Source organism: Hyperolius riggenbachi, chromosome 8 (genome assembly GCF_040937935.1).
Source record: "Hyperolius riggenbachi isolate aHypRig1 chromosome 8, aHypRig1.pri, whole genome shotgun sequence".
NCBI classification, from domain to species: domain Eukaryota; kingdom Metazoa; phylum Chordata; class Amphibia; order Anura; family Hyperoliidae; genus Hyperolius; species Hyperolius riggenbachi.
In genome coordinates, this window is record NC_090653.1 from 29,342,582 (window position 1) to 29,369,439 (window position 26,858).

At 45.1% G+C, this 26,858-nt stretch overlaps 1 protein-coding gene across 1 annotated transcript; it reads right to left on the bottom strand.

Annotated features, from left to right (window-relative positions):
• Positions 1-17,510: 17,510 nt before the first annotated feature.
• On the bottom strand, positions 17,511-18,437 carry LOC137527249 (olfactory receptor 6C3-like). The gene has a single exon (XM_068247755.1). It carries the CDS (start codon positions 18,435-18,437, stop codon positions 17,511-17,513), a length of 927 nt encoding a protein of 308 aa, XP_068103856.1.
• Positions 18,438-26,858: the final 8,421 nt, after the last annotated feature.

Genomic DNA, 26,858 nt, shown 5'->3' on the forward strand with positions numbered 1-26,858 from the left:
GCAAGGAGGCAGGTGCTCCAAAGTCTGGGCTTTCTTTGAAGACTGCACTGAGGATGTTACCATGGCGATTTGCAAGGTGTGCAAGACCCGCCTGAGCAGGGGGAAAAATATTAACAACCTCTCCACCACCAGCATGAGCCGTCACATGCTATCCAAACATCCCACTCTTTGGGCAAACGCGTCAGGACAGGGTACCAGAAACAACACTGCCTCCCTTGGGTTCACCAGACTCACCACCAGACCCGCCTCAGCAGCAGCAGTAGCCCAGCCATTGCGTGGTTCACAACATTCACAAACATCAGACGACGCTGACACTGTCACTTTCCGGAGTAGTGCTCTTGAGGTCTCCCAGTGTTCATCAAACACAACAACCAACAGCCCTTCCGTGTGCAGCGCTACGGTTCAGTTGTCTGTGTCGGAGATGTTTGAGCGCAAGAGGAAATTGCCAGCAAATGACCCCCGGGCCGTGGCAGTAACAGCCAGCATAGCCAAGCTTCTGGCCTGCGAAATGCTGCCATATCGATTGGTGGAGACAAACAGCTTCAAGGGCATGATGTCAGTGGCCATCCCACGTTACGTGGTTCCCAGCCGCTACCACTTTGCACGCTCTGCAGTGCCTGAGTTGCATGAGCACGTGGTCAGCAAAATAACCCGAAGCTTGAAGAATGCCGTTGCCTGCAAGGTTCACCTCACCACTGACACCTGGACGAGTGCGTTCGGCCAGGGTCGATACATCTCCCTTACCGCGCACTGGGTGAACCTTGTGGAGCCTGGCAGCGATTCCTCACCTGCTACGGCACGGGTGTTGCCCACGCCACAAACAGCTGCACCGCCGTCCCTCCCACTGGATAACAGCAGCACCTACCTCTCTGACTCCTTCTCCTCCAACGCATCTCAAAGCTGTACCTCATCCGGAAACGCTAACCCAGCAGCAGTAGGATCGTGGAAGCAGTGCAGCACAGCTGTTGGCATGCGTCAGCAAGCGTTGCTGAAGCTAATCTGCCTTGGGGATAAGCAGCACACAGGGGAGGAAATTTGGAGGGGAATAAAGGAACAGACGGATTTGTGGCTGGCACCGCTGGACCTGAAACCGGGCATGGTTGTGTGTGATAATGGGAGTAATCTCATTCGCGCTTTAAGGTTGGCTAAGCTGACACACATCCCTTGCCTGGCGCACGTGATGAACCTAGTAGTTCAGCGGTTCCTGAGGACATACCCAGGCGTGCCCGATCTGCTGTTGAAGGTGCGTCGAGTGTCCAAACATTGTAGAAATTCCAGTACTGCTTCGGGGGCACTCGCCAAGATGCAGGAGCGCTTCAATCTCCCCCACCATCGCTTGCTGTGTGATGTCCCTACGCGCTGGAATTCTACGCTGCACATGCTAGCCCGCTTTTGCGAGCAGAAGAGTGCAGTGGTCCAGTACATGACGGCGCAGTACCGAGGCGCATCCGGCCAGCTGCCAAGCTTCGGTGGATCCGATTGGGCCAACATGTTGGACCTCTGCCAAGTCCTCCAAAATTTTGAGCAATCCACGTTGCTTGTGAGCAGTGACAACTCTTCAGTCAGCATTACCATACCACTGCTGTGTTTACTGAAGAGGTCGATGTTAAAAATCAAGGAAACAGCTGTCATGATGCAACTGGGGGAATCTGAAGGAGAAAACGATCAGCGTGATGGTACCAACATCAGGCCATCCGCCTCAGGGAACGCTGGCCCCAGCAGCTATGACGAAGAAGAGGAGGAGGAACAGCTGGAGTTGGAGCAGGAATTTCATGCCACCACTGACGAGGGCCAGAGCGGTGCACGTTGGACTTCCACATTTCAACGCGAATGGTCAGCAGAAGCAGACCAGGAGGAAGGTGACGACTATGATGCATCACAACAACTATCACAACGCTCACAAGAGGATGATGAGGATTCTGGTAGGACTCTGGCACACATGGCTCAATTCATGCTAGACTGCATTGAACGTGACCCACGCATTGTGCGCATTCTGGACAACACCAATTACTGGGTTTATACCCTTCTGGATCCACGGTACAAACACAATGTTCCAAAACTGCTTGAAGAAAGAGTCAGACAGGTCAAAATGGAAGAATACCAGCAGGCCCTTGTGGAGACTTTAGAGAGGAGATTGACATCCTCCCCCTCCTCTAGCCAGTTGTACGCAGACAGACTGACTTCCGCAAACCCAGGACGACCAGGAGGGCAGCAAACAACGCAAGCCGCAGCTAGTACCCAAAAGGGAATGGTATCGGCAGTGTCCTTGGAGTGGGAAAATTTTCTGACACCCATGCAGCCGCAGCCCACTGAACAGCAAGCGTGCAGATCCACCTCCAACACCGATCGCCTGGAGAAGATGGTCAAGGACTACATGTCAGATGGCGTAGCTGTGTCGAACCATCCATCTGCACCCTTCAACTATTGGGTATCGAAGCTAGACACCTGGCACGAACTGGCAATGTACGCAATAGAGGTGCTGGCTTGCCCGGCAGCCAGCGTTATGTCGGAACGCTGTTTCAGTGCTGCCGGAGGCATCGTCACAGATCGGCGTATCCGCCTCTCTACAGAAAATGCAGACCGTCTGACTCAAATTAAAATGAATCAATCCTGGATTGGAAATGACTACGCAACACTCCAGGACCCCAACCAAGTAACATGACCAATGAACATCTGGGATGGTGTTGCGTTTCCGGGCCCTGTTTATTGAACCTCTCATCTGTATTACATTTATGACTGCATGGCGGCAAAAAGCATTGCTGCTATATCCGCACGCTTTTTGTCCACATGCAAGGCCTGGGTTGTTGTGTCTCACAAAGCGTGGCCTTCTCCTCCTGCGCCTGCTCCTGTTCCATCACGTCTGCTGCTGCTGGGTTAGCGTTGCCGCGTGGTCCCTGTTTATTGAACCACTTATCTTTATTACATTTATGACTGCATGGCGGTACAAAGCATGCTATCCGCACGCTTCTTGCCCTCATGCAAGGCCTGGGTTGTTGTGTCTCACAAAGCGTGGCCTTCTCCTCCTGCGCCTGCTCCTGTTCCATCACGTCTGCTGCTGCTGGGTTAGCGTTGCCGCGTGGTCCCTGTTTATTGAACCACTTATCTTTATTACATTTATGACTGCATGGCGGTACAAAGCATGCTATCCGCACGCTTCTTGCCCTCATGCAAGGCCTGGGTTGTTGTGTCTCACAAAGCGTGGCCTTCTCCTCCTGCGCCTCCTCCTGTTCCATCACGTCTGCTGCTGCTGGGTTAGCGTTGCCGCGTGGTCCCTGTTTATTGAACCACTTATCTTTATTACATTTATGACTGCATGGCGGTACAAAGCATGCTATCCGCACGCTTCTTGCCCTCATGCAAGGCCTGGGTTGTTGTGTCTCACAAAGCGTGGCCTTCTCCTCCTGCGCCTGCTCCTGTTCCATCACGTCTGCTGCTGCTGGGTTAGCGTTGCCGCGTGGTCCCTGTTTATTGAACCACTTATCTTTATTACATTTATGACTGCATGGCGGTACAAAGCATGCTATCCGCACGCTTCTTGCCCTCATGCAAGGCCGGGGTTGTTGTGTCTCACAAAGCGTGGCCTTCTCCTCCTGCGCCTCCTCCTGTTCCATCACGTCTGCTGCTGCTGGGTTAGCGTTGCCGCGTGGTCCCTGTTTATTGAACCACTTATCTTTATTACATTTATGACTGCATGGCGGTACAAAGCATGCTATCCGCACGCTTCTTGCCCTCATGCAAGGCCTGGGTTGTTGTGTCTCACAAAGCGTGGCCTTCTCCTCCTGCGCCTGCTCCTGTTCCATCACGTCTGCTGCTGCTGGGTTAGCGTTGCCGCGTGGTCCCTGTTTATTGAACCACTTATCTTTATTACATTTATGACTGCATGGCGGTACAAAGCCTGCTATCCGCACGCTTCTTGCCCTCATGCAAGGCCGGGGTTGTTGTGTCTCACAAAGCGTGGCCTTCTTCTCCTCCTGCGCCACCCTCCTCCTGTTCCATCACGTGTGCTGCTGCTGGGTTAGCGTTACCGGTCCCTTTTCCTGGAACCTCTTATATGTATTACATTTATGACTGCATGCCGACAAAAAACATGTTACCTGTGCAAAGAAAACAGACATTTCCCGCATTTAAAAGACAGTTTTCCCTTTGAAACTTTAAAATCGATTTTCTCAAAAACTATAAGCTCTTTTTGCTAATTTTTTTTTCCTCTTGTACCCACTCCCAAGGTGCACATACCCTGTAAATTTGGGGTATGTAGCATGCAAGGAGGCTTTACAAACCACAAAAGTTCGGGTCCCCATTGACTTCCATTATGTTCGGAGTTCGGGTCGAACACCCGAACATCGCGGCCATGTTCGGCCTGTTCGGCCCGAACCCGAACATCTAGATGTTCGCCCAACACTAATTATGAGGCCGGGCAGATCTCCTTTCATGCCCTGTGTGACCCGATCAGACACCTCCACACCTTCACTGCCACCTTCCCTGAGCCGCTCCATGCTGTAGTATGGCTACTGAATGGTTGTATAAAGATATCTGGGGGAGTCAGGGGGTGTGAGAGTTCCGCCCACTGGTGACATCACAGGTAGAGGATTGTGATTGGCTAATTGTCCTGCCGGTAATTACTAGCTGTCTGTCATTTCCAGGGACAATTCCTGGTTTCTGTCCTGAACATTTATATCCCGAAATCCTTATTTATTGTCATATAAACAACATAAACGACATATAAATACAATTTTGCCAGTCACTGTAAGCGATTTGGGTATTCTGTCACCTTGTAACAATTCTGACTATCTCTATTTCTTCTATTGGTGAGCAGCCTGTAAATGGAAAAATGGACTTAAACTAATTATTCTTTCTTTTTATATTCTGTAATTCTGAAAAGAAGAAGAAAGGAAATAAATAGTAAGCATAATTCATACATGTGTTGTATTTGTGGAGTCAAACTAGGGATGTTGGGGGCGGGGGTGGCTGGAGTATTTTACACTGTATTAGGTTTGCATAGTCTTGTAGTTCTGCAATGAGATAACACAGCACTGCAGACTGACTTACACAGGAGGGACACAGCCCTCTTCCAGCAGTGCTGGACTCTGGCCTCCTGTATTCAGTCATACACAGTGCCGTGTGGCCTGCAGGCAGTGCTAGGCTCTATTATTAGGACACCCAGCCTGCTCTGCACACTGCGGCCAGATTTATGAAAACAGCAATTCTCCAGATCTCAGCAGTGATTGGTGGTGTAGCAGGGCAGGGCAGGCTGGGATTCCTGTCAGTCCACACATGAGGGGGCGTTTCACACCATGGTCCCGCCCTTCACACTTACTGCAGCGCCCATTGGCTTGCATTACTGCGTAATCCGTGCTGTAGGCATGGGACACGTGGTAACACTCTGCAGACTTTGCGTTGAGAATGTGGTGAGTTTGCTACTCCTGGTGCACAGCGTGACATTACATGATCTGTGCCAGTCTCCGTACGCTCGCGTGGCCCCTGCTGGGGGGTGCGGCAGGGAAGCCGTGGTGCGATGCAGCGTGTCAGTGTGTCAGGGGCCTCACAGATGATAGGAAATGATGGAAATAAGAAATAAACACTGTATGCAGCAGTAAATAGAAAGTAATAACATGAAATAGTTCCCTCCTGTCTCTGTGTGCTCCTGTCTAAGGGGTCACTGTGGATCCGGGGGGGGGGTCAGTACATTGGGATTACAGTCTTCTTATAAAGTGTACCTGAGACTGTCGTACCAAAAGCATCTTTACTGACCTGGGATTTCCTCCAGCCTCCTGTATTCTGCCAGCTGCCTGCATGTCCTCCTGTCCCCTCCACTGTACTCCTGTCAGTCCCATATAGCCTGTGACTCAGCTCAGTCTGTGATGGGGGAAGTCTCTGGATCCTAATGAGGTGCCTCCCATTCCCCCCACCCTCCGGGATCCAGCGATGGCAGCCCCTGAACAGCAGAGATATAAATATTACCTTGCACACTCTTGCACAGGCACAGTAGTGGCTTTCTGATCGACTCCTGCAGAAATAGCCGAGCCTGATACAGTCTGCTCTACTGCGCAGGTGCATGTGACTCGTGTCTGTGCAGTAGGGTGGACCTGATCAGGCTCGGCTAATTCCACTGGAGCCCATCAGAAAGCCACTACTGCGGCAGCATGGAAAGTAAATAGTCCAGCCGCTGCTGCGCCTGCGCCCCACCCGACATGCTGCCGGCGCTGGATCCCGTAAAGTGAAGAGAGGATGGGTGAAACCCAAATTAGCATTTAGAGGCTCCCCCCTCCCCAGGTATGTATCCCCCCAGAGGGGTTCTCTTTTTTTTACAGATTCCCTTTAACCACTTTATCCGCCACTACAGTATATCTACGTCCTCTGTGACTTCATCTAAGCCATGAGTCAGTAGATATACGTCTTGTAGCAGAAGCAGTGCTGTGCAGGATTAGGCTTGCTCCTGTGCACATTTCTGGCACTATCTGATGCAGCACTAATTGGTGAATGGGAATATATGTTCCCTAAGCTAATGAGATTGATTTTCACCATTAAAAATACTTTAATTTTCTCAGTTCATAGTGAAAATTACACTCTGTAGCATTATTTCAGAATAAAACATCTTCACCATGAATTGTGACAGGAACATAATGTAAGTTTTGTGATAAGTGGTAAGAATAGTGTAACGATCGGTGTAACACAGAGAGGGTCTGATTACCGGTGATCTGCAGTATCACCGAGAATACAGATGTATACCCGATTATTGATGATCTGCAGTATCACCGATAATCAGATATATCTCTAACCTCTGGACACCTGAGTAAATATGAGTGTTTGGTGCAACAGTAATACTTTGAGGAGAGCCCCCGTATAGAGGGTGCAAAGCAGTAAGAGATACTGCCCAGAGAGTAGGCTCCTTCCAAAGGCCTGAGGCTCCCCAAGGGGAGGAGTCAGGCTGAGAGTGGGAAGGACCAGAGTGTGAGTGACACCAATGGTGGAGTGTCACTGACAGATCTGTGAACTATCGCTAAACAGAGGAGATAGTTCTCGAGGTCGGACAAGCCAGGTCGGCAACAGACAGACAGATCAGATACAGAGGAAAGAGACAGATACGGAATCCTAAGGCAAGCAAGGTTTGGCAACGGAGTATCAGATATAGCGAAGTACCAAATCAGAGATCAGAAGAGAGGTCAGGAAAGCAGAAGGTCATAACAAATCATCAACAATTGTCTAGTGTAAATGTGTGAGCTCCTTGATCATCAACACCCTGGAACAAGTCTGAAGTAATAACATGATGGTAAAGCTAATTCCTAGTCTTGGGTGTGAGCTCCTTAGTCATCAACATCCTGGAACTAGTCTAAAGTAATAACACAGATAATATACAGAATTCCTAATCTGGGGTGTGAGGTCCGTGATCATCAACACCCTGGAACTAGTCTAGAGAATAACACAAATTCTGACAAAAGGTCTGAGTGCTTCCACGTAGTGATCACAACGGCAGACAACCAGAGAATGACCAGCACCCATATATATAGCAAGGCGCTCTCCAGCGCCTCCCCTAAGTGCTGGACCAATGGAAAGTGGTGGAATTGTTAGCTGACCGGCTTGGTCAGCTGACTCCCTTCTGGCTGACATAAAAGCTCTGCCTCTCAGCGCGCGCGCGTCCTTCTAAACCTGTGTGGACTATCAGTCCCAGCCACACCAGACCTGTGCTGTAAACCATTCGCTGTGCTGGGCGCGGAACCAGCCGCACCGCTATCAGAGCATGCGGCGGTTCCTCCGCGTTCCGCCATACTGTCAGATGTAGGCCTATGCGTGCAAACTGCTGTGTCGGACGCGGAATCCACCGCCTTGTTCTCAGGACATGCGGTGGTTTTTCCGCGTTCAGTCATGCCAGCAGATGCAGGCCCATGCGCGCAACCTGCCGCGTTGGACGCGGAATCAGCCGCCTTGCTCTGAACACTCGCAGCGGCTTTTCCGCGTTTTCTCACAAATAGCCAAAATTTGTATTTTTTATCTGCAGTAGCACTTTTTATTTTTAAACTGGAATTGGTAAAACTGAGAAATAATGTGTTTTTCTATTTTTTTTTCATTGTTTTCCCACTAAAATTCATAGAAAACAAAATTGTTTGAGGGAAAAAATGGCATACAATGAAAGCCTAGTTTGTCTTGAAAAAAAACTATATATATATTTCATTTCTGTGTCATAAGTAGGGATAAAGTTATTTCTGATTAAATAGGGACATAGCTAAACTGTCAAAAATGCTCCGGTCCATAAGTGGGAAACAAGGTCTGGGTGCGAACTGGTTAAACAGAGGATGAAAAGGATCTCCCAGGAGAAACATAACAGTAAACATGAACTAGACAGGGCCCTGTGCGTCCAGCTCCACCAGGGGAGGATTAGGGCTTTTTGGCCGGGGGGGGGGGGGGGGGGGGACAAACTAGAGGCCCATTATTATGGCAGCCCCAGCCCAAATGACGTCACACACGAACCTCACGTCCTATATGCCAGGGCTTTTCAACCTTTTCAGAAATTGTACCACTTTTATTGCATGAATTTTTTCAAGTACCACCTGTGATTTTGCAAGATGTCGACTACTCAATAAGTGAAAAAAACATAATAAAGTATATATATTTAATAATAATAATATTTTTTATTATGTTTATTATTTATTAAAGCGCCAACATATTATGCAGTGCTGGCCAATAATTAGGGATACATACAGTGTTAACCGATATTACACTTAATGGGAAATTTGTGCCTATTTCTCTGACATCAGTCTTTGCAGTCGTGGCTGGAGAGTGCTTACTGATAAAATCAAGTCTGATTCCAGCTGCAGACAGTCCCTTTCTTTAGTTTTTATACATGTCAATGAAGAAAACGCCTTCTCACACAAGTATGTGGAACCAAATGGCAATAAAGCTACAATAGCTTTTTCCCCCACTTCTGGATTCATTAAACAGTTCCTTCAACATGCGGTCTGATGTAATTTCCAGAAGTGCTTCTTGCTCTTGATAGGAAAGGGCTTACATTATCCGTAATGAACGGTGATGCAACCCAATTGATTCCAGTTTCACATCCTCTTGACAGGAATGAGAAATACAGAACAAATTTGGTGTGCAATTTTTAAAGGTGATTTTGAATTGCTATTTCAATTTCTTCAGTGTGAGCAACAGAATTCAGTTCTATAAAATCTGACAAACTAGCAAAAGATGCAATATTCCCTTTCTTCACTTGGCCTAGCCACAGGGAGATTTTATTGTAAAATGCACAAATTTTATCTTCCATGATAAATACGTTATGGCCATGGCCCTGCAGGGAACGATTAAGCTCCTTTAGCTTTTTAAATATGTCAGCCAGATAGCCAAGGCAGGACACCCAGAAGACATTTTCAAATTTTTCTGCTAGGGGTAATGAAACATTTGTCAGGAACAGGTGAGTTTCTTCTCTCAACTCAAATAACCTTGACAACGTTCCACCTCTTGACAACCAGCGTACTTCTGAATTAAAGAGGGGAGTACTATGCTCTGAACCCAAATCGTTGCACAGTTGTCTGAATAAACGCCCATTCAATGGTCGGCTTTTGATGAAATTTATTATTTTTGCAGCATCCGTCAAAACATCATATAACAATGGGCTCATCCTTTTAGAAGCAAGTGCATGTCTGTGCAAGATGCAGTGATTTGAAACAATGGAACTGTTTCTTGCCTTGGCTCGTGCTATCACTCCAGAAGTTCGTCCTGTAATCCATGTTCACTGAAAAAATTGTCAATTATTGTGAATATTTCTTCCCCAGTTGTTCTGCCGGGTAGTGGGCGGCAAAACAATATACGTTCTAGTATATCGTCTGAATCAGGAAAACGAACAAAGACAATTAACTGCGCTTCACCAGCAATGTCAGTGATTGGTCACCCTCCACCAAAGTATACTATAACATACTATATGTGATGTGACAACCAAATGCCCTTTCTGTCATAACATTGAAATTTGATATATGGTTAGTTAGGTTTTGTTAAAGGAAAATTAACTTACTCAATGAGACACTCTTCATTCATTTGCCAAAACCTTAGAAACCTTTATTTCACTTGTACAAGGGCGTTTTCTCAGCCAGCATGAGTATGGACACTATGACTACACAGGTCCTGCATAGCAAGAAAAAGCAAGTTCTTCCTGTGCACAGAGGCTTTTAAACCTAATGAATATAATAAAATATTCCTCCCTTTGGGCAGTTCTATCTGTTAAAAGTCCAATCATCATGTCCAGTTCCTCCTTTTAGGTGGGGTTGTTCTTCCTCTGTGTCCCTCATGAATAAATGAAAGTCAACAGGAAAGAGAAATCTTCTGACATCAGTTCCTTGTCTCATGTCCTTCAGAATTACCCATACTTTCAGAGAACTGGTTTAAACTGGTCCTCTCAACCTGCTGGCTCTGTGCTTGGTACAGAATGACACTGAGGGGGGGTTGAAGGTTGTTCTGGCTTACTGTGAAGGAATATGGAAAAAACTGTACACAGTAAATGGTTCAAAACATATGCAGAATATATATTCAGTGATATCGTGATAACTCCTCGGTTAACTTAAAGTGTCATTCTAACACAATAATCTAATCTTGTGCATGTGGTCTGTATAGTCACATAGGTTACACAGGATATACATGATATACAGGGTATACATAAAGATTAACAGATTTAATTATAAAATTCTTTCCACATTTCCCTCCTGTTTATAATTAATACTGTGGGTTGTGGCTTGATTACATATGTGTATAAAAGGAATATTTACATTCACATTTCTGTGCTTATGTTTACTTAAACCTCAGGTATCTGCAAATGTGTCTCCACTACAGGGGTTAGAGATTCAAGCAAACACAGCCTTCTACTCCCCTTTGCTGCAAATGGGTATGCACTACAGCAAGTCAGGGCATAGAAGTGAAATGATCAAAAACAAAAATCAGGCTCTGGCCGTGAGCTGGAATTACTGCCTCACACGTTGGCCTGGCCATCTCCCTCCAGCATACCATCATAATCTCCTCCCAAATCACCGTATGCTTCTTCATCATGCTGTGCTAAGGCTGCATACATAGTAGTACTCATATGCTTATCTATCAACCTTGCAAAAAATGTTCTCAGCATTGGAAAAATACAGCAGGCTAGTAGGAACAGAACCACAAGAACAGTTAGGAATGCGATACCAAAACTCTGAAAAAATGAAGTCCAGCTTCCAAACCAGTTCTGTAACCAGTCCGTTATTGGGTTTGAAACACCTGAGTTTCGTTTCAGCTCTTCGGATAGGTCTTTTAACTGCTGAAGAGCCACTGTCACTTTTCCATCAGGGGATGTATTATCTGGAATGTAGGTACAACATTGTTCCCCAAAAATTTCACATACACCCCCCTTCTCTGCCAACAGCATATCTAATGCAATTCTATTCTGCAGTGCTGTTAATGATGTTGCTTTCAGTTGTTCTGCCAAACCTTCGATAGCATCTCTAGTATAATTAACAAATCTTTGCTGATTGTAATAAATGTAATTAATCCAATCTACATTTTTGTTAACTGTTGGCCATAGGAAAATGGACTCAAACCCTGCAGCAATTTGGTTCCTAGCCTTGAACTCATCTGGCACCCCTCTGGGGACCCCTATTGCATCAATATATACATATGGGTCCAAACTCCCTTTTGGTGCCTCCCTTTTACTCCGGTGTACCTTTTTATCCACCAAAATTTTAAAGGACTCATAGGGCAATATAGTGACATGTTCTATCATCCAGACAGGGGCACACAACCCTTTCCATTCTGGTGGCAATGATGATTCTGCTTTGTTGGGTTCACAAGTCCACCAAGTATCTTCTAACTGCCATTTTGTTCCTAGGCTCAACCCTTTATCATTGGTTATCTCCACTATTTCTCCACAATACTTGATCATTGGATGGTTACTAGGGGCAGATCTATTATAGCACGTAAGATTGCTGGCTGTAGCAAATGCACGCTGCGGCGTGCCTGGTACCTTCATACGGACTCTCTCTGTAGTACAGTTCCGTGGTTGATTCACACTTATCATACTTTGTATCATACATTCTAATTCAGACCCACTCGCCACTACTGGTACCAGAGCAATCTGCGGTCTAGCCGCTGCACACACAATACAGTCAGACACATTCATTTGATTTGCAGTAAAAGTTGCCAAAGTGGTCCAAAGATTCCCCCTGTATTCTACCTCGTTTAATAGATGGAGTAGCTTAGGGGGTAGCTGCTCTCCCTTTACTAAAACCTTGTTACTAGTCGCGTCCATCCTGTTAACACTGTTCAATGGGGATGGGTCAGTAGTCTTTTTGTCTGGCCTGCCATTTCTGTTCAATGGAGGTCGTTCAGTGGTTTGTTCGGGTCGAACAGTTATTGTCATTGTCATAATAACATAGGGATCTGTCCCTGGGATCGTAACCCCAAGCACGTATGTGCCAGTATCTGTCGCCTCAGGTCCTTTTAATATTATCCAAACTTCATTTGCGACTTTCTGGATGCTTATTCTGTCGTACAGGTTTATATCTTTGGGATCTAACTTTGTACTCGATGTCTCCCACCCAGATGGATCAGTAGTCTTCCACACATCTTTCCAGCTCAATATGGGTAGCCTGTCCCTTGCTCCCAAGTAAAAGTTGTAGTTAGTTCCATACTTATCCACAAATATTTCAGCGGGCTTTAGTCTAAACACTACATTGTCCATACCAGGTGAGATGGTTGCATTCAAGTCGATCACCCCTGTCCCATACCCGTGGTTTGTATATTTGGACGTTCTTTGTGTGATTAATTTTCTAACTTGTCTAGTTAAAGTCTCGTCGGTAGGGAGTTGTAACCAGGTGATTCCTTCAACTATGATCACAATCAGGGCCAATGTTACCATAGCAACTATGGTTCCTTTTCCCACTGGAGTTTTAAAGAAACCCACATCCATTATACTCATATGCGGGGGTGCCCTCTTTCCCTCCTCTACCTCCTTCATCCTGCTTTAAACAAGAACAGCCGTATAGGTGAGAAGCAACCTGCTAATATATTTCTCACCCTCGGCCCCTCTTGACCAGTTCAGGCAAATGTTCCTTCCCTGGAGACAGGTAGGGGGCACCCTTTTATAGTGAACCAGATGGACCCAGGCTTCAGGAACTTGGTAAGGGCCCTCCCACCCTGGTAAAGGACAATGCTCCTTCTTTGTTACCTTGTCCTGTCCTTTTCTGTGGGTATTGGGCCTGGGTAAATGTTTGGTGCTTGCGGGTATGTCTCAGGTTATCTGTCAGTCACCCCTCCTCTGGAGCTATTCCTGTGTATTGAAAAAGAGGACACCTGTTTGTTTCACAACTGCGGACAACATCTCAAAGCATCACAATTTTTCCATGTGGTGTTTTTCTAGTTTAGTTACCACACCCTTAGTTACCGCACCATCCCTCCTGTTGACACATGTGCAAAAAAAAAAGAAAACCATGTGTCATTACTGCAAGTCAGTGTAAACATCACATCAGTCAATAAAAAAAATTAGTAGGTCAGCAGTATACAGGGTGACCTAAAAGGGTGACCTGAAGCCTGAGACAGCAAAGCTGCAGAGGGAGCTGTAGTTGTAGACGTTAGAACTGCCATTTCTTTGCCACGGGAGATGAGGGGACGGGGAAGTTGCACACAAGTGGATGGCCAGTGCTGCGGGAACCCACATAACATCCATGGTACGTAGGACAGGTGGGCTCGTCAGTTGCTGGCACCTAACCCTGTGGACACCACTAAGCCGCAAACATATGCATGATGGGAAAGCATACAGGCTAGTAGTGAAAACAGTGGGGGACGGAATCCCATATAACAGGGTAAGTAATAAACACACAGCTTGAGCAGAGACGCAGAAAGAAGCTTATCTATTCCACGATGTTCTTCAGCTCACTACTGTAAGACCAGGACAATCATTGGTGTATTCCCTCCTATGCACATAGAACTGATCCACAAAGATTTGTTAATTGCCTTGTGGACAAGTCACTGCGTGCAGATGCGGACGGGAAAAACATCCTCTGGTCAATAAACAACACAGAAAACAAAAGTACAGGGGCTAGGGTGGTGCAGCTTTTTTTGGACAATGAAGACGTAAATGCCCAAGCAAACTGGCTGTGCAGCATAGGCGGGGGGGGGGGTGGTGGGGGAATGGATGGATGGAGCTGGTGGGATTGGGCTGGTGGGGGTGCGGGTGGGGGCAGGGGGGGGGGGGGTGGGGCTGGTGGGGGTGGGGTTGGGCTCTTGGCAGAGAACTACAATCATGCATCCCTCTCTGCAGTCCGCCATTTGACAAGGCATTGTGGTCAAAATATCTCTATCAAAATCATTTTACTGAACTTCTTCTAACATACCCACAATTTATAAAAATTTAATCAGATGTCAATCAAAACAGTCAATCAGTCGATGACAATGACCCACATACTACAGCAATACAGCAATCAATTGTTCCCAGAAACAAAAAACAAAAATCATCATATTTTACTCTTATAATTGAAAGTAATATTTGCGGGGTTTCTCTCTCTTTTTTTTTTTATTTATCCCGCACTCTGGGTTTCACAAAATATATACATTAATTTCTTGCAAACAAACCTTTCATCTTGCTGCATGCATTTTCTCAAATCACTCCGTTCTGCTCCAACACACATCTAGGCTGGGACTAGTGGTCCATGAAGCCTCTTGCCCCCTCCTCAGAAATGTGGGCGTAACTCATACCTTCTCACAGATTCCAGACAGAAACTCCACTCAAATTTCACAGAATTCAACAGTACAAACACATTTCAAATAACCGACATTTACAGACAAACAGTAAGAATCACTTTTAAACTTTCAATCTTCAGACGAACATCAAACAGACAGAGTATAAAACTTGTACAGACATTTGTATACTGTACAAACTACCCAAACGACAAACAGACAGATAAACAGCAGCTCATAACTTGTGGATTTCTCCTATAGGCCCCCCTCCTCCCCTCCTGCTGCACACTCCCCAGGGAGCTCTGGTGATTTAGATTTCAGAGCTTAGAATTCCCAGCTTCACATCTTACACACCACAACGTAACATTCTATGTTCATCAATTAATTCACTTTCTCATTTGCCTTCAACTAGGGCACAAATTAGTACCCTAAACCACACTCTGTCACTGTGGACCTTGAGCTCTCTGGGGACACTGTCGGACCAGGTGACCTTTCAATCCACATTCAAAACATGCTCCGCGTTGCTTGCGACCTTCATGATCCCTGAATCTGCGCTTTTGTGGGCGTGCGATGCGCCCACGGTCATTCATGTAACAGCCATTTTCATCATCATCACAATCATAACCATATGTAGCAACTTTCTTCCCTTTCCTTTCCTTAATCCCACATACAGGGTGCCGGATACTTTTTAGAAAATCACTCGGTCTGCAGACTCTATGATCCACAATATATTGTGTGACACACTTGCACAATCCTTCAGTCAAAACCTCACGTATAGCAATCCTACACCGTTCATAAGGGGAATCTGTCGTTTCAACAGCAGGGGGAGCTATACCTCTATATTTGCTAAAAGCCTTCATCACTGTATCCAATAGCTCATCTATGTCTGATGCATTGATACCATATTCCGCCTCATATGTCTGGGAGGTCCCATCCACCTTTTGTGGGAGGGGCTGAGTTTGGTTTTGGGGAGGGTTCTGGGGAACTTGACATACAGTAGATGGTACCTCCTCCAAGTCTTTGTTCTCTATCCCTAACCAATGTGCTAAGACTTGGCCCCTCCTCGTATATGCTTCTAGTAGCCATCTTTGAGCTTCTGATAAACCATATTGCTTCTCTAAAACCACATTTCCCTGTGCATCACTTTTAATTCGAGAAACAAGATTTCTGCACTCCTCAAAATGCAAATGTCCTGAAAAATCATATTTATTTTTCCACAGGCTGCAATATTTTACCCAGTTTTTATTTTTCTTGCGCATGACATATTCATCATCAGTAGCCTTGATCTTTCCTGTATTTTGGCCCATTCTCTCACAACAATCGAACAATTCTTTTACTGTTTAACTCGCCCCCCCCCTTGTTTACACACCTCTTCACAATGTTCCGTGGGTCCCCTCCCGGAAAGCGTACTGCCCTTTATGCACAAAGATGTAACAATTCCTGTATTTACAGTGCAAAGATCTTACAATTCCCGCTGAGGCAGAGTGCCTGCATTAAGATAAAAACTTTCCTGCTAAGGCACCTCGGGGGCTGCAGCAGAGACCTGACAATGCTCAGTGTAATAAACCGTTACTTGGGACTTAGGACTTAGGGAGTTAAACCTTTAAACATACTTCAAACATCATAACAACACATCAACAACTTACACTCTAATTTTGCGCAGCCCTGCGTATGAGAAGTTACAGAAATAAAAAGGTAGTACTTACAATTTAAGAAGCTTTCAGGACACCCGAGAAGTTTGTTTTAGAATCCTAAGTAGGCGATTTCACCGACCTTGGCTGAAGAAGTCTCACGGTTCGAAATAAACCGTACGTCACAAAGACGTGAGCTCCAGTTGCGTTTGGCCACCTGCTTTTTAAAGGAAACGTCGTCTCGGTGGGCTTTCACCAGCTTGTTATCAGATTCGCCAGTCGCAAACGCGCTCCTGGGTCTCACGTTTTTGTGACTATAGGTTTTCCGGTTCGATGAACCAGATGTTAAAGGAAAATTAACTTACTCAATGAGACACTCTTCATTCATTTGCCAAAACCTTAGAAACCTTTATTTCACTTGTACAAGGGCGTTTTCTCAGCCAGCATGAGTATGGACACTATGACTACACAGGTCCTGCATAGCAAGAAAAAGCAAGTTCTTCCTGTGCACAGAGGCTTTTAAACCTAATGAATATAATAAAATATGCCTCCCTTTGGGCAGTTCTATCTGTTAAAAGTCCAATCATCATGTCCAGTTCCTCCTTTTAGGTGGGGTTGTTCTTCCTCTGTGTCCCTCATGAATAAATGAAAGTCAACAGGAAAGAGAAATCTTCTGACATCAGTTCCTTGTCTCATGTCCTTCAGAATTACCCATACTTTCAGAGAACTGGTTTAAACTGGTCCTCTCAACCTGCTGGCTCTGTGCTTGGTACAGAATGACACTGAGGGGGGGTTGAAGGTTGTTCTGGCTTACTGTGAAGGAATATGGAAAAAACTGTACACAGTAAATGGTTCAAAACATATGCAGAATATATATTCAGTGATATCGTGATAACTCCTCGGTTAACTTAAAGTGTCATTCTAACACAATAATCTAATCTTGTGCATGTGGTCTGTATAGTCACATAGGTTACACAGGATATACATGATATACAGGGTATACATAAAGATTAACAGATTTAATTATAAAATTCTTTCCACAGTTTCCCTGTTAAAAATCTCACTACAAGCTTAATTATGTTCATTTTTCCTTTTTATCACATCTATAGACAGCACATTGAAAACAGAACCAATGGTCGCATCACCAATTACAAAAATGGATGTATTTTTTTTATTACCGTTGAAAATATGCCTTCAGAAGAAGCCCTTAAAATATTTCATCTTCCGCAGTAGAGCTGTCTTCACATCATTATTTTTCAGGCTGTAGATGAAGGGGTTTAGCATGGGAATCACAGCCGCGTTGAGCAAAGACAAAAGTTTGGTGGACTTGAACATGTCGCTTGGTGTATAATATTGACAGACAAGACTTGCGTACAGTAGACTAACAACCGTAAGGTGAGAAGAACATGTTGAGAAAGCTTTCACCCTCCCTGTACTAGTCTTAATTCCTAATATAGTCGCAATAATGAGGACGTAAGAGATGAAGGTGAGGAGAAGTGGACTGAAAGTCGAAAGTAACCCCTGTATGAAGATCAGCAATCTCACAAAGGAGGTATCGCTACAAGAAATATTCATTAAAACCACAACATCACATAAGAAGTGGTTAATTATGTTGGAAGTGCAGCAAGAGAATTGGGATATTAAGAACACTGGAGGAAGGATCTGTAAAAGACTAAATGAGGTGGAGAAGGTGGCCAAGCCGGCACAAACTCTGATATTCATGACAGATGGATAATGCAGCGGATTGCAGATGGCGACATAACGGTCATAACTCATTGCTGTAAGTAGTATCAACTCATTAATGCTAAACCATGCATAAAAATAAACCTGTGCTATGCAGTTTGTAATAGACACTACATTATTCCCTGTTACAAAAATAACAAATATTTTGTTCAGTGCGATAGTGGGAGTAGAAATGTTGAGAACAGAGAGATTACACAGGAAGAAGTACATGGGAGTGTGGAGATGAGAGTCCAGGCAAACCAGGAGTAGGATGGTCGTGTTCCCACCAAGAGCGATGAGATACATGAGAAGAACCAGAAGAAAGATCAGAAACTGCTCCTCTGGAACATCTGAAGTCCCTTTCAGAAGGAAGTAGGTCACCATTGTCCTGTTCATCATCTTATCCCTACTGTATGTTTCCTTATGTCTATGGAGTGGACTAAAAACAACCACTCTACAAATGTCTAGGAACGTACTCATGTGTACCGTAGTAAAGGAAACGTCTTCTTCACACATATGTCCTGATACCAGAGACTTTGAAAAACATATTGTGAAATTATTTCCAATAATCTATCCTAGAAGTTAACAAATTCTGGCTTCTGTTGTAGCAGTTTGCCGTGACCCCTTTTAACATTTGCAACATAATATAAGATTAACAAACTAATTGGATCTATTATGATGTGTAAGCTTTATTGTATTCTGTGCGATAGCTTTCTTCCCTAATCACAGAACCGTGCCGTAGATAAATGTTTTATATTTTCACGGAAGGCCCGATAACAAGTCCTTTGTGAATTTTTTTTCTCCCTCTGGAGGGTTAGCCTTTGTTTGTTAGTGATAATTTTCAGAATGATATTCCCAAAATCTCAACAGTCATTATCCACATGGAATTCAGAGCAATGCAATGCTGTACATATTGTTACTCAACAGTCTAAGATGATAGTGTATTACAAAAATGGAAATTAGAGTCGATAGTGAATAATTATTAACATATTGATCACAACTCAAAGTAAGAATAACCAGCCGGAGCGCAGTTTCACCATGGATTTAATGCAAGAGTATTTTATTTTAACTCTACATTAACAAATATGGGGCCTGGCCGCCTGTTTACTAATGGGCATTAAAATTTACATGCATACAAAGAACATGTACATTTTAATGAAACATTAGGCCATTGTTTCTCAAACCTGTCCTTGTGACTCCCTAACAGTGCATGTTTTGCAGGCAATCCATACTTATGCACAGGTGGGATAGTTGGTGTTCAGCTACATGGAACCCCCCTTACCTGAGACACTAATTACCCTACCTGTGCGTAGGTGAGGTTGCCTGCAAAACATGCACCATTGGGGAGGTACGAGGACAGGTTTGAGAAATACTGCACTAGGCAGCTTGTGCAATGCGTGTTATACACATGGGTATGATGCTTTTCTAGTTTTCAATGTTCTGAATTCCATATGCTGATTTCGAACACCAACACTAGTGATGGTCAATTCATTCCCTGCCACAACGCAACCTTCGCTCTCCAACCTTTGAAATCTTTTAATACTCCCTTAAAACTCACATTTAAAGACAAGCATAAGCTTTAACTTAGGTCATTCTCCCTTCGACCTCTGGCCAAGTTGTACTCCTTACTAGATTAAGTAAAAACACACAGTCAGTATGAATACAGCATACTTTCTCACCTCTTGTCCCCCCCCCCCCATTTCTTTAGATAATAAGCTCGCAGGGGGAGGGTCTCTCACCCTTGCATGGGTACACCCCTAAGTGAGGAAAATTCTTCCCACCACTATTTTCTAGCACTGCCTTAAAGAGAAACTCCAGTGAAAATAGTGTAATAAAAAAGTGCTTTATTTTTACAGTAATTATGTGTAAATGATTTAGTGAGTGCTTGCCCGTTGTAAAAACTTTTAAATCCCCGATTTACATTCTGACATTTATTACATGGTGACATTTTTACTGTTGGCAGGTGACGTAGCTGCTGCTTGCTGTTTTGGCAGTTGGAAACAGCTGCAAACAGCTATTTTCCACAATGCAACAAGGTTCATAGACAGGAAACTGCCAGGAGTACCATGGTCCTCAGAGTTTCTTGTGGGAGGGGTTTCACCCCAATATCAGTCATACAGCGCCCCCTGATGGTCTGTTTGTGAAAAAGAATAGATTTCTCATGTAAAAGGGGGTACTGATTGGGATAAAGTTCAATTATTGGTCGGAGCTTCTCTTTAACCTCCATGATGAAGCTAGTGGATGTTAGAGACCTTGTGCTCCTCCACCTTCCATTTCAGGATACTCCACACACTCAATAGGGTTTAGGCCTGGAGACATGTTTGGCCAGTCCAGCACTTTTACCCTTAGTTTCTTTAGCAGAGCAGTAGTTGTCTTGGAGGTGCATTTAGGGTGTTATCATGTTAGAATACTGCCCTGCTGCCCAGTTTATGGAGGGAGTTAATTATGCTGTGCTTCAGTATGTCGCTGTAATTGCTGGCATTCATGATTCCCTTAACCACTTGAGGACCCACCCTTTACCCCCCTTTAAGGACCAACGCTGATTTTTGTGATCTGTGCTGGGTGGGCTCTGCAGCCCCCAGCACAGATCAGCTAGCATGCAGAGCGATCAGATCGCCCCCCTTTTTCCCCTATATGGGGATGATATGCAGGGGGGGTCTGATCGCTCCTGCTGGTGGCATGATGCGGGGGGGGGGGCACCTCAAAGCCCCCCTCCGCGGCAACATCCCCCCCCCCTCCCTCTCCTACCTGTCCCCCCGGTGATCGGGGCTGCACAGGACGATATCCGTCCTGTGCAGCCTGTGACAGGATGTCCGCTGTCACATGGCGGCGATCCCCGGCCGCTGATTGGCCGGGGATCGTCGATCTGCCTTCCAGCACTGCTGCGCAGCAGCGCCGTACAATATAAACAAAGGAGACAAATGTCTCCTGCGTTTACATTTAGTCTGCGAGCCGCGATCAGCGGCTCGCAGGCTATTCACGGAGACCCGCTCCGTGATCTAACAGGAAACGTCCGCCGCGCGGGCGGCCTTTCCTGATTAATTAGGGAGGCACCTGGCGACGCAGATCTGCGTCGCTGGTCCTCCAGCTACCACTTTGCCACCGCACGGTATGAGTGTGTGGTCGGCAAGTGGTTAATCAACAGTAGCTCCCCAATGCCCACAGCACTAATGCGGCCCCGAACCATGACATCTTTACCACCATGCTTGATTGTAGGCAAATATACACTTCTCTTTGTACTCGTTTCCTGGTTGCTGCCACACATGTTTGACCCAATCAAGTTTATATTGGTCTCATCAGACCACAAGACATGGTTCCAGTAATCCATGTCCTGTGGTCTGCTTGTCTCCAGCAAAGTGTTTGCGGGCTTTCTTGTACATCATCTTTACAAAAGGGTTCTTTCTGGGATGACAGGCACGCAGACCAATTTGATCCAGTATGCAGCATATTGTCTGAGCACTGATAAGCTGCCTTCCCACCCCTTTAACCTCTGCAGCAATGTTGCCAGCACTCATATGTCTATTTGAGTAAGACAACATTTAGACATGATGCTGAGCACGTTCACCCAGCCTCTTGGGTCGACCATCATGAGGAATGTTCTGAGTGGATCCTGTCCTGTTAACAGGGGCGTATCTATCGGCCCTGCAGGCCCTGCGAACGCAGTGGGGCCCCGGGGGACTCAGGGGCCCGGTGCCTGTCTGTATGTATCAATATGCCGGCGGGCCGACAAGCTACATTTAAATCCCCGTCAATTACTGTCTTGTGCCAAGATGGGCGCATAGGACGCACAGTAATAGACACGCAGAGGCAGAGCAGCATGCTTGATGCTGCTGCCTCTAATTACGTCAGACTTGCAGTCAAGTTTACTGCCCCGCCCCCTCACGTGGTCTCTAGAGAAGAGAGAAGATGCAGGCATGTCCGCAGTGACGACAGCCTGCCTGAGCTGCCGAGACTCCAGGGAGACAGAGGGAAAGGGGGCTGCCCTGCAGTCCTGCCACAGATTGACTCCTGACTGAGTATGTTGGTTTTTATGTTTGTTTATGCAGCCTGCCACTGTGCCTTTTGTTTTTTTATGATGCTAATTGTAGTTGGGGACAGGGAGAAGGGAGGGGGAGAATAGGTGTGTAAAAGCAGGGGTTTCTCTCTCTTTTTAAAATAATGGGAGGGTCAGAGCAGTTGTGAGGCAGGGGTCTTAGCTAACAGAGCTGGGAATTGGAAAGGTATGTGCTGGTTGTTAGGATGACATATTAGACAGTGCAGGGTAAATGATAGCTTAGCGCTGTTAAAACAATTAAAAAGCGGGGAGCAGGTATGTATAGGAAGCTCTCCTCTTGCCCACCACTCCCCCATTCTCTTCAGTTAACATCTAAAGCCCCCCCGACGCTACTTCCGAGTTGGTGAGCAGTGCGCTAGCGCTGCATGGTAAAGTCATAGCTCCCAACTGTCCCTTTTTCGGAGGGACAGTCCCTCTTTGGGAGCTCTGTCCCTCTTTCTTCCTCATTTGTCCCTCTTTCAGGACTTTGTCCCTCTTTCTATGTAAATATAAATATTTCTATACTAAAAAATGTGTTTGACTGACTCTAAACTTTATTCCCATCCTTTAAATTGATATATTACTAATTGTAAAATGTTACTATGAAGGAAAATGAACCAGGATAGAAAGGACCAGTGTGGTTTGAATGATAAAACAACATATTTTTCTTATGACATCTTTATGGTATGCGTGACTAGAGGCGTGGTGAGGGCGTTGCCAGGGGTGTGGCAGGGACGTGGCTTAAAGAGAACCTGTACTGAGTAAAAATATTTAAAATAAACACATGAGGTAACTTCAAATGAACAGTACATAGTTACCTTGCCATCGGTTCCTCTCAGAAGCTCACCATTTTCTTCTGACAATAATCCCTTCCAGTTCTGACAATATTTTGTCAGATCTGAAATATATCAGTTGCTGTCAGTAAAATATCAGTTGCTGTCAGTTATAGCTGAGAGGAGAACTGATGTGCCCGGTAATATCCATGTTTCCCTATGGCTCAAGTGGGTGATATTACAGTATAACAGTGTGCTGACCAGGAAGCTGTTATGGGTAATGGCCATTTTCAAAATGGAGGCCGGAAAATTCCCTTGATCATAGTGGACAAACAGGACGCCGGACAGGAGAAAGACACTGAGGAGTAGACTACATGGAAGGTAAGTATGACTTGTGTATGCTCATTTTGAATTTTAGTTCAGGTTTTCTTTAAGTCCCTTTTTCTCATCTCAAAAAGTTGGGAGGTATGGGTAAAGTGTCTTTGATCGCACATTGTCACAACTGTGTAGTGTGCATGCACAAAGTGCTCCCGGCCACGGGCACGTGATTAACGATGCACGGGCAGCGCCTGCGCACTGCTCTGCGACCCAGCTGATCCTGAAGTAGCTTCAGGGGGGCCTTTAGAAGATAACAGAAGGGGACAGAGGAGAAGGGGGGAGCAGTGGACATGAGGAGAGCTTCCTACGCATGCCTGCTCCCCCCATTTTTACATTTTTAACATCCCTAATGTATACATTCGGGGGTGGGGTGGGGGGAGTTTGCCCTCACAGTTAATCAGGTTTTTTTTTTACTGTAGTTTCAATTTCCTCCAGGGTGCTGCTGTCCACTCTGAAAGATCTGGCAACTGTACATCTCCTTGTTCTCACTCCCGTGGCCTGGAGTGTTCAGCACATGCACAGTCTTTGTAAGCTGCGCAAGCGCAGAATACTCCCATTTGCAAGAATGCAATCAAGGAGTCCTGTGGACGGGCCCACACATGCGCAGTAGCCACAACCAAAATCTAGTCGGGATAATTTGGAGGGGACAGTGGTACTCTGGAGGGGATCGGAACCACAGCAAGGGACCTGATAGACTGGAAGATGCCCCAGGTAAGGACAAGAGCTTCTAGGATATGTTACTTGGCTATGCTCCTCTTCATACACGAGTGCGGCCATACTACACCTGTGTGAGTTTGGCCTGCATTAAGAGGAGCGCAGTGTGAAATTCAAGGGTCTCGGGCAGCGGTGGTGGTCTGGAGGAGAACACTTAAAGCCTCTGGAGGATTCAGAAGCTTTTCTCTTAGATTGTTTTTTTAGGTCCCAATTTGCCTTGGGTTTGAGGTAAACATGTACTCAAAGTGGAGCTGAACTCTTGCACAGGAAAGAAGAAAAACATAGAAATGCTCCCTGTATGTATTTAGAGAGTTTAGCCTGTCTAATCCCCCTCATCTGTGACTAATCACAAGTTGTAATTTGATCTGTCCCCTGTGTCAGGTGACTGCCATGGCAGAGATGGCAGATAGGCTCATTTGAAAGCACAGGATGTTAACAATAGGTCTGCTTCCATGGAAGCAGGAAGTAGACATACTTTAGGTTTGTATCAGCTGTAACAAATAAATGTTTTTTGTTTAAAGGTTATTATGCAGTTGTGTATCTTTTCGAACAGAGAGGACGTTCTGAGTTCTGGTCCATTTTAAAGGACAACTGGAGAGAGAGGAATATGGAGGCTGCCATACTTTTTTCCTTTTCAGCAATACCAGTTGCCTGGCTATCAGGAGCAGATCAGGAGTTTCTGAAATATTTGTCAGATCTGACAAGATTAGCTGCATGCTTGTTTCTGGTGTTATTCAGACACTGCTGCAGCCAAATAGATCAGCAGGACAGCCGAGCAACTGGTATTGTTTAAAATGAAATAAATATGGCAGCCTCCATATTCTTCTCACTTCAGTTGTCTTTTAAGGCTTAGGCTTGTTTCATGGGGTCAAGGTTGTTATGGATATTCTGTTGAAACAGAAGAAACCTGAGTATGTGTAGGGGTGCGGGCTGTAGTTGAAAGGGGGGCCCCATCCAAGGTTTCGCAGGGGGGCCCAGTGATCTCTAGTTACGCCCCTGCCTGTTAAACAACTGTATGACCTTGGCCACTGTGCTGAAGCTCGGTTTTAGGGTGTTGGCAATCTTCTTATAGCCTAAGCTATTTTTATGAAGAGCAACAATACTTTTTTTTAAAGCTCCTCAGAGAGTTCTCTGCCATGAGGTGCAATGTTGAACTTCCAGTGACCAGTTAGAGAGTGTGAGAGTGATAACAGCAAATTTAATACACCTTCCTCCCATTTGCACCTGAGACCGTGTAACACTAACAAGTAACATGATCTTAGTAGGGAAAATAGCTAATTGAGCAGAATTTTGACATTCTTCACTTAGAAGTCTACTCACTTTTGTTGCCAGTGGTTTAGACATTAATGGTTGTGTGTTAAAGGGACACTGTAGGGGGGTCAGGGGAAAATGAGTTAAAGTTACCCAGGGCTTCTAATGGTCCCCCACAGACATCCTGTGCCAGTGCAGCCACTCACCGATGCTCTGGCCCCGCCTCCGGTTCACTTCTGGAATTTCAGACTTTAAAGTCTGAAAACCACTGCGCCTGCGTTGCCGTGTCTTAGCTTCCCCTGATGTCACCAGGAGCGTACTGCGCAGGCACAGACCATACTGGGCCTGCGCAGTACGCTCCTGGTGCCATCAGCGGGAGTGAGGACACGGCAACGCAGGCGCAGTGGTTTTCAGACTTTAAAGTCTGAAATTCCAGAAGTGAACCAGAGGCGGGGCCGGAGCATTGGGGAGTGGCTGTATGGGCGCAGGATGTCTGTGGGGGACCATTAGAAGCCCTGGGTAACTTCAACTCATTTTCCCCTGACCCCCCCTACAGTGTCCCTTTAAGTTATTTTGAATGGGGCAATACATTTACCCTGTTATACAAGTTGTACGCTGTCTATGCTACATTGTATCAAAATGTACTATATTAAGTGTTGTCCCAGGACATGATATAATAAAATATTTCCAAAAATGTGAGAGGTGTAATCACTTTTGTTTAGATACTATATATATATTGTACAAGATTCTGATTGTCTGATTGGACATGATGGAGGAATGTCTTTTTTTTTTTTTTTTTGCTTGCTATGTAACTATGTAAGGTGTGCATGCATATTATCTGTGCTGCTCTTGTTGTCCAAATATCAATCCTAACAACCAACAACAATATTTGTATGTTCAGCACTGTTCAAAAATGTTCTTGTTTTTGAAAGAATGAAGATTTTCTACAACTCCGTAAACTGTTCCTGCCACAGAAAAGCAAAAAATTGACTAAAACCACAGAAGAAAAAGGAGTGCGTAGTTTGAGGAACAGATGCTGCTACCTTAAATTGTACCTTCAATGGCCAGTGTCCAAATTAGATTATGGCATAGTGATAAGCGCAAAATTTCGCTTAATCGTAATTTTGCATCATAATTCTCAATTAGGATGCAAAATCATAATGCAAAATTTCAGGAAAAATCATATCATATTTAAATGTAATAAGCAACCACAATTTCGCATGTTTGCATAATTTTCGCATAATTTTATGCCAACTAAGGGGTTAATAACAAAGCCCTCATACAGGCTATCATCACCAACATTGTATGTTAAGGAGTATAGTGGCAACAAATCAAAAGATAATTTTACAGAAAGGACTTGCAGTCTTTGAGAAAATGATTTTAAAAATGCAAAAGGAAAAATGTTTTTAACCTGTCAATTTTCTGAGTTTTCAAAAACATTTTTCCTTTGCGTTTATAAAATACATTTCCTCAAAAACTATAAGGTATTTTTTTTTACTTGTTTTCACTATTCCCCTTAACACAGCAATTTTGATGATGACAACATTTATGGGGACTTTGCTATTAACTGCTAAAGACGGCACAAAATGATTCAAAAATTACGCCAAATTACAAATGGATTTCACAAAATCAATTGAATTTCAAAATTGTAATTACGTATGGCTGTAATTG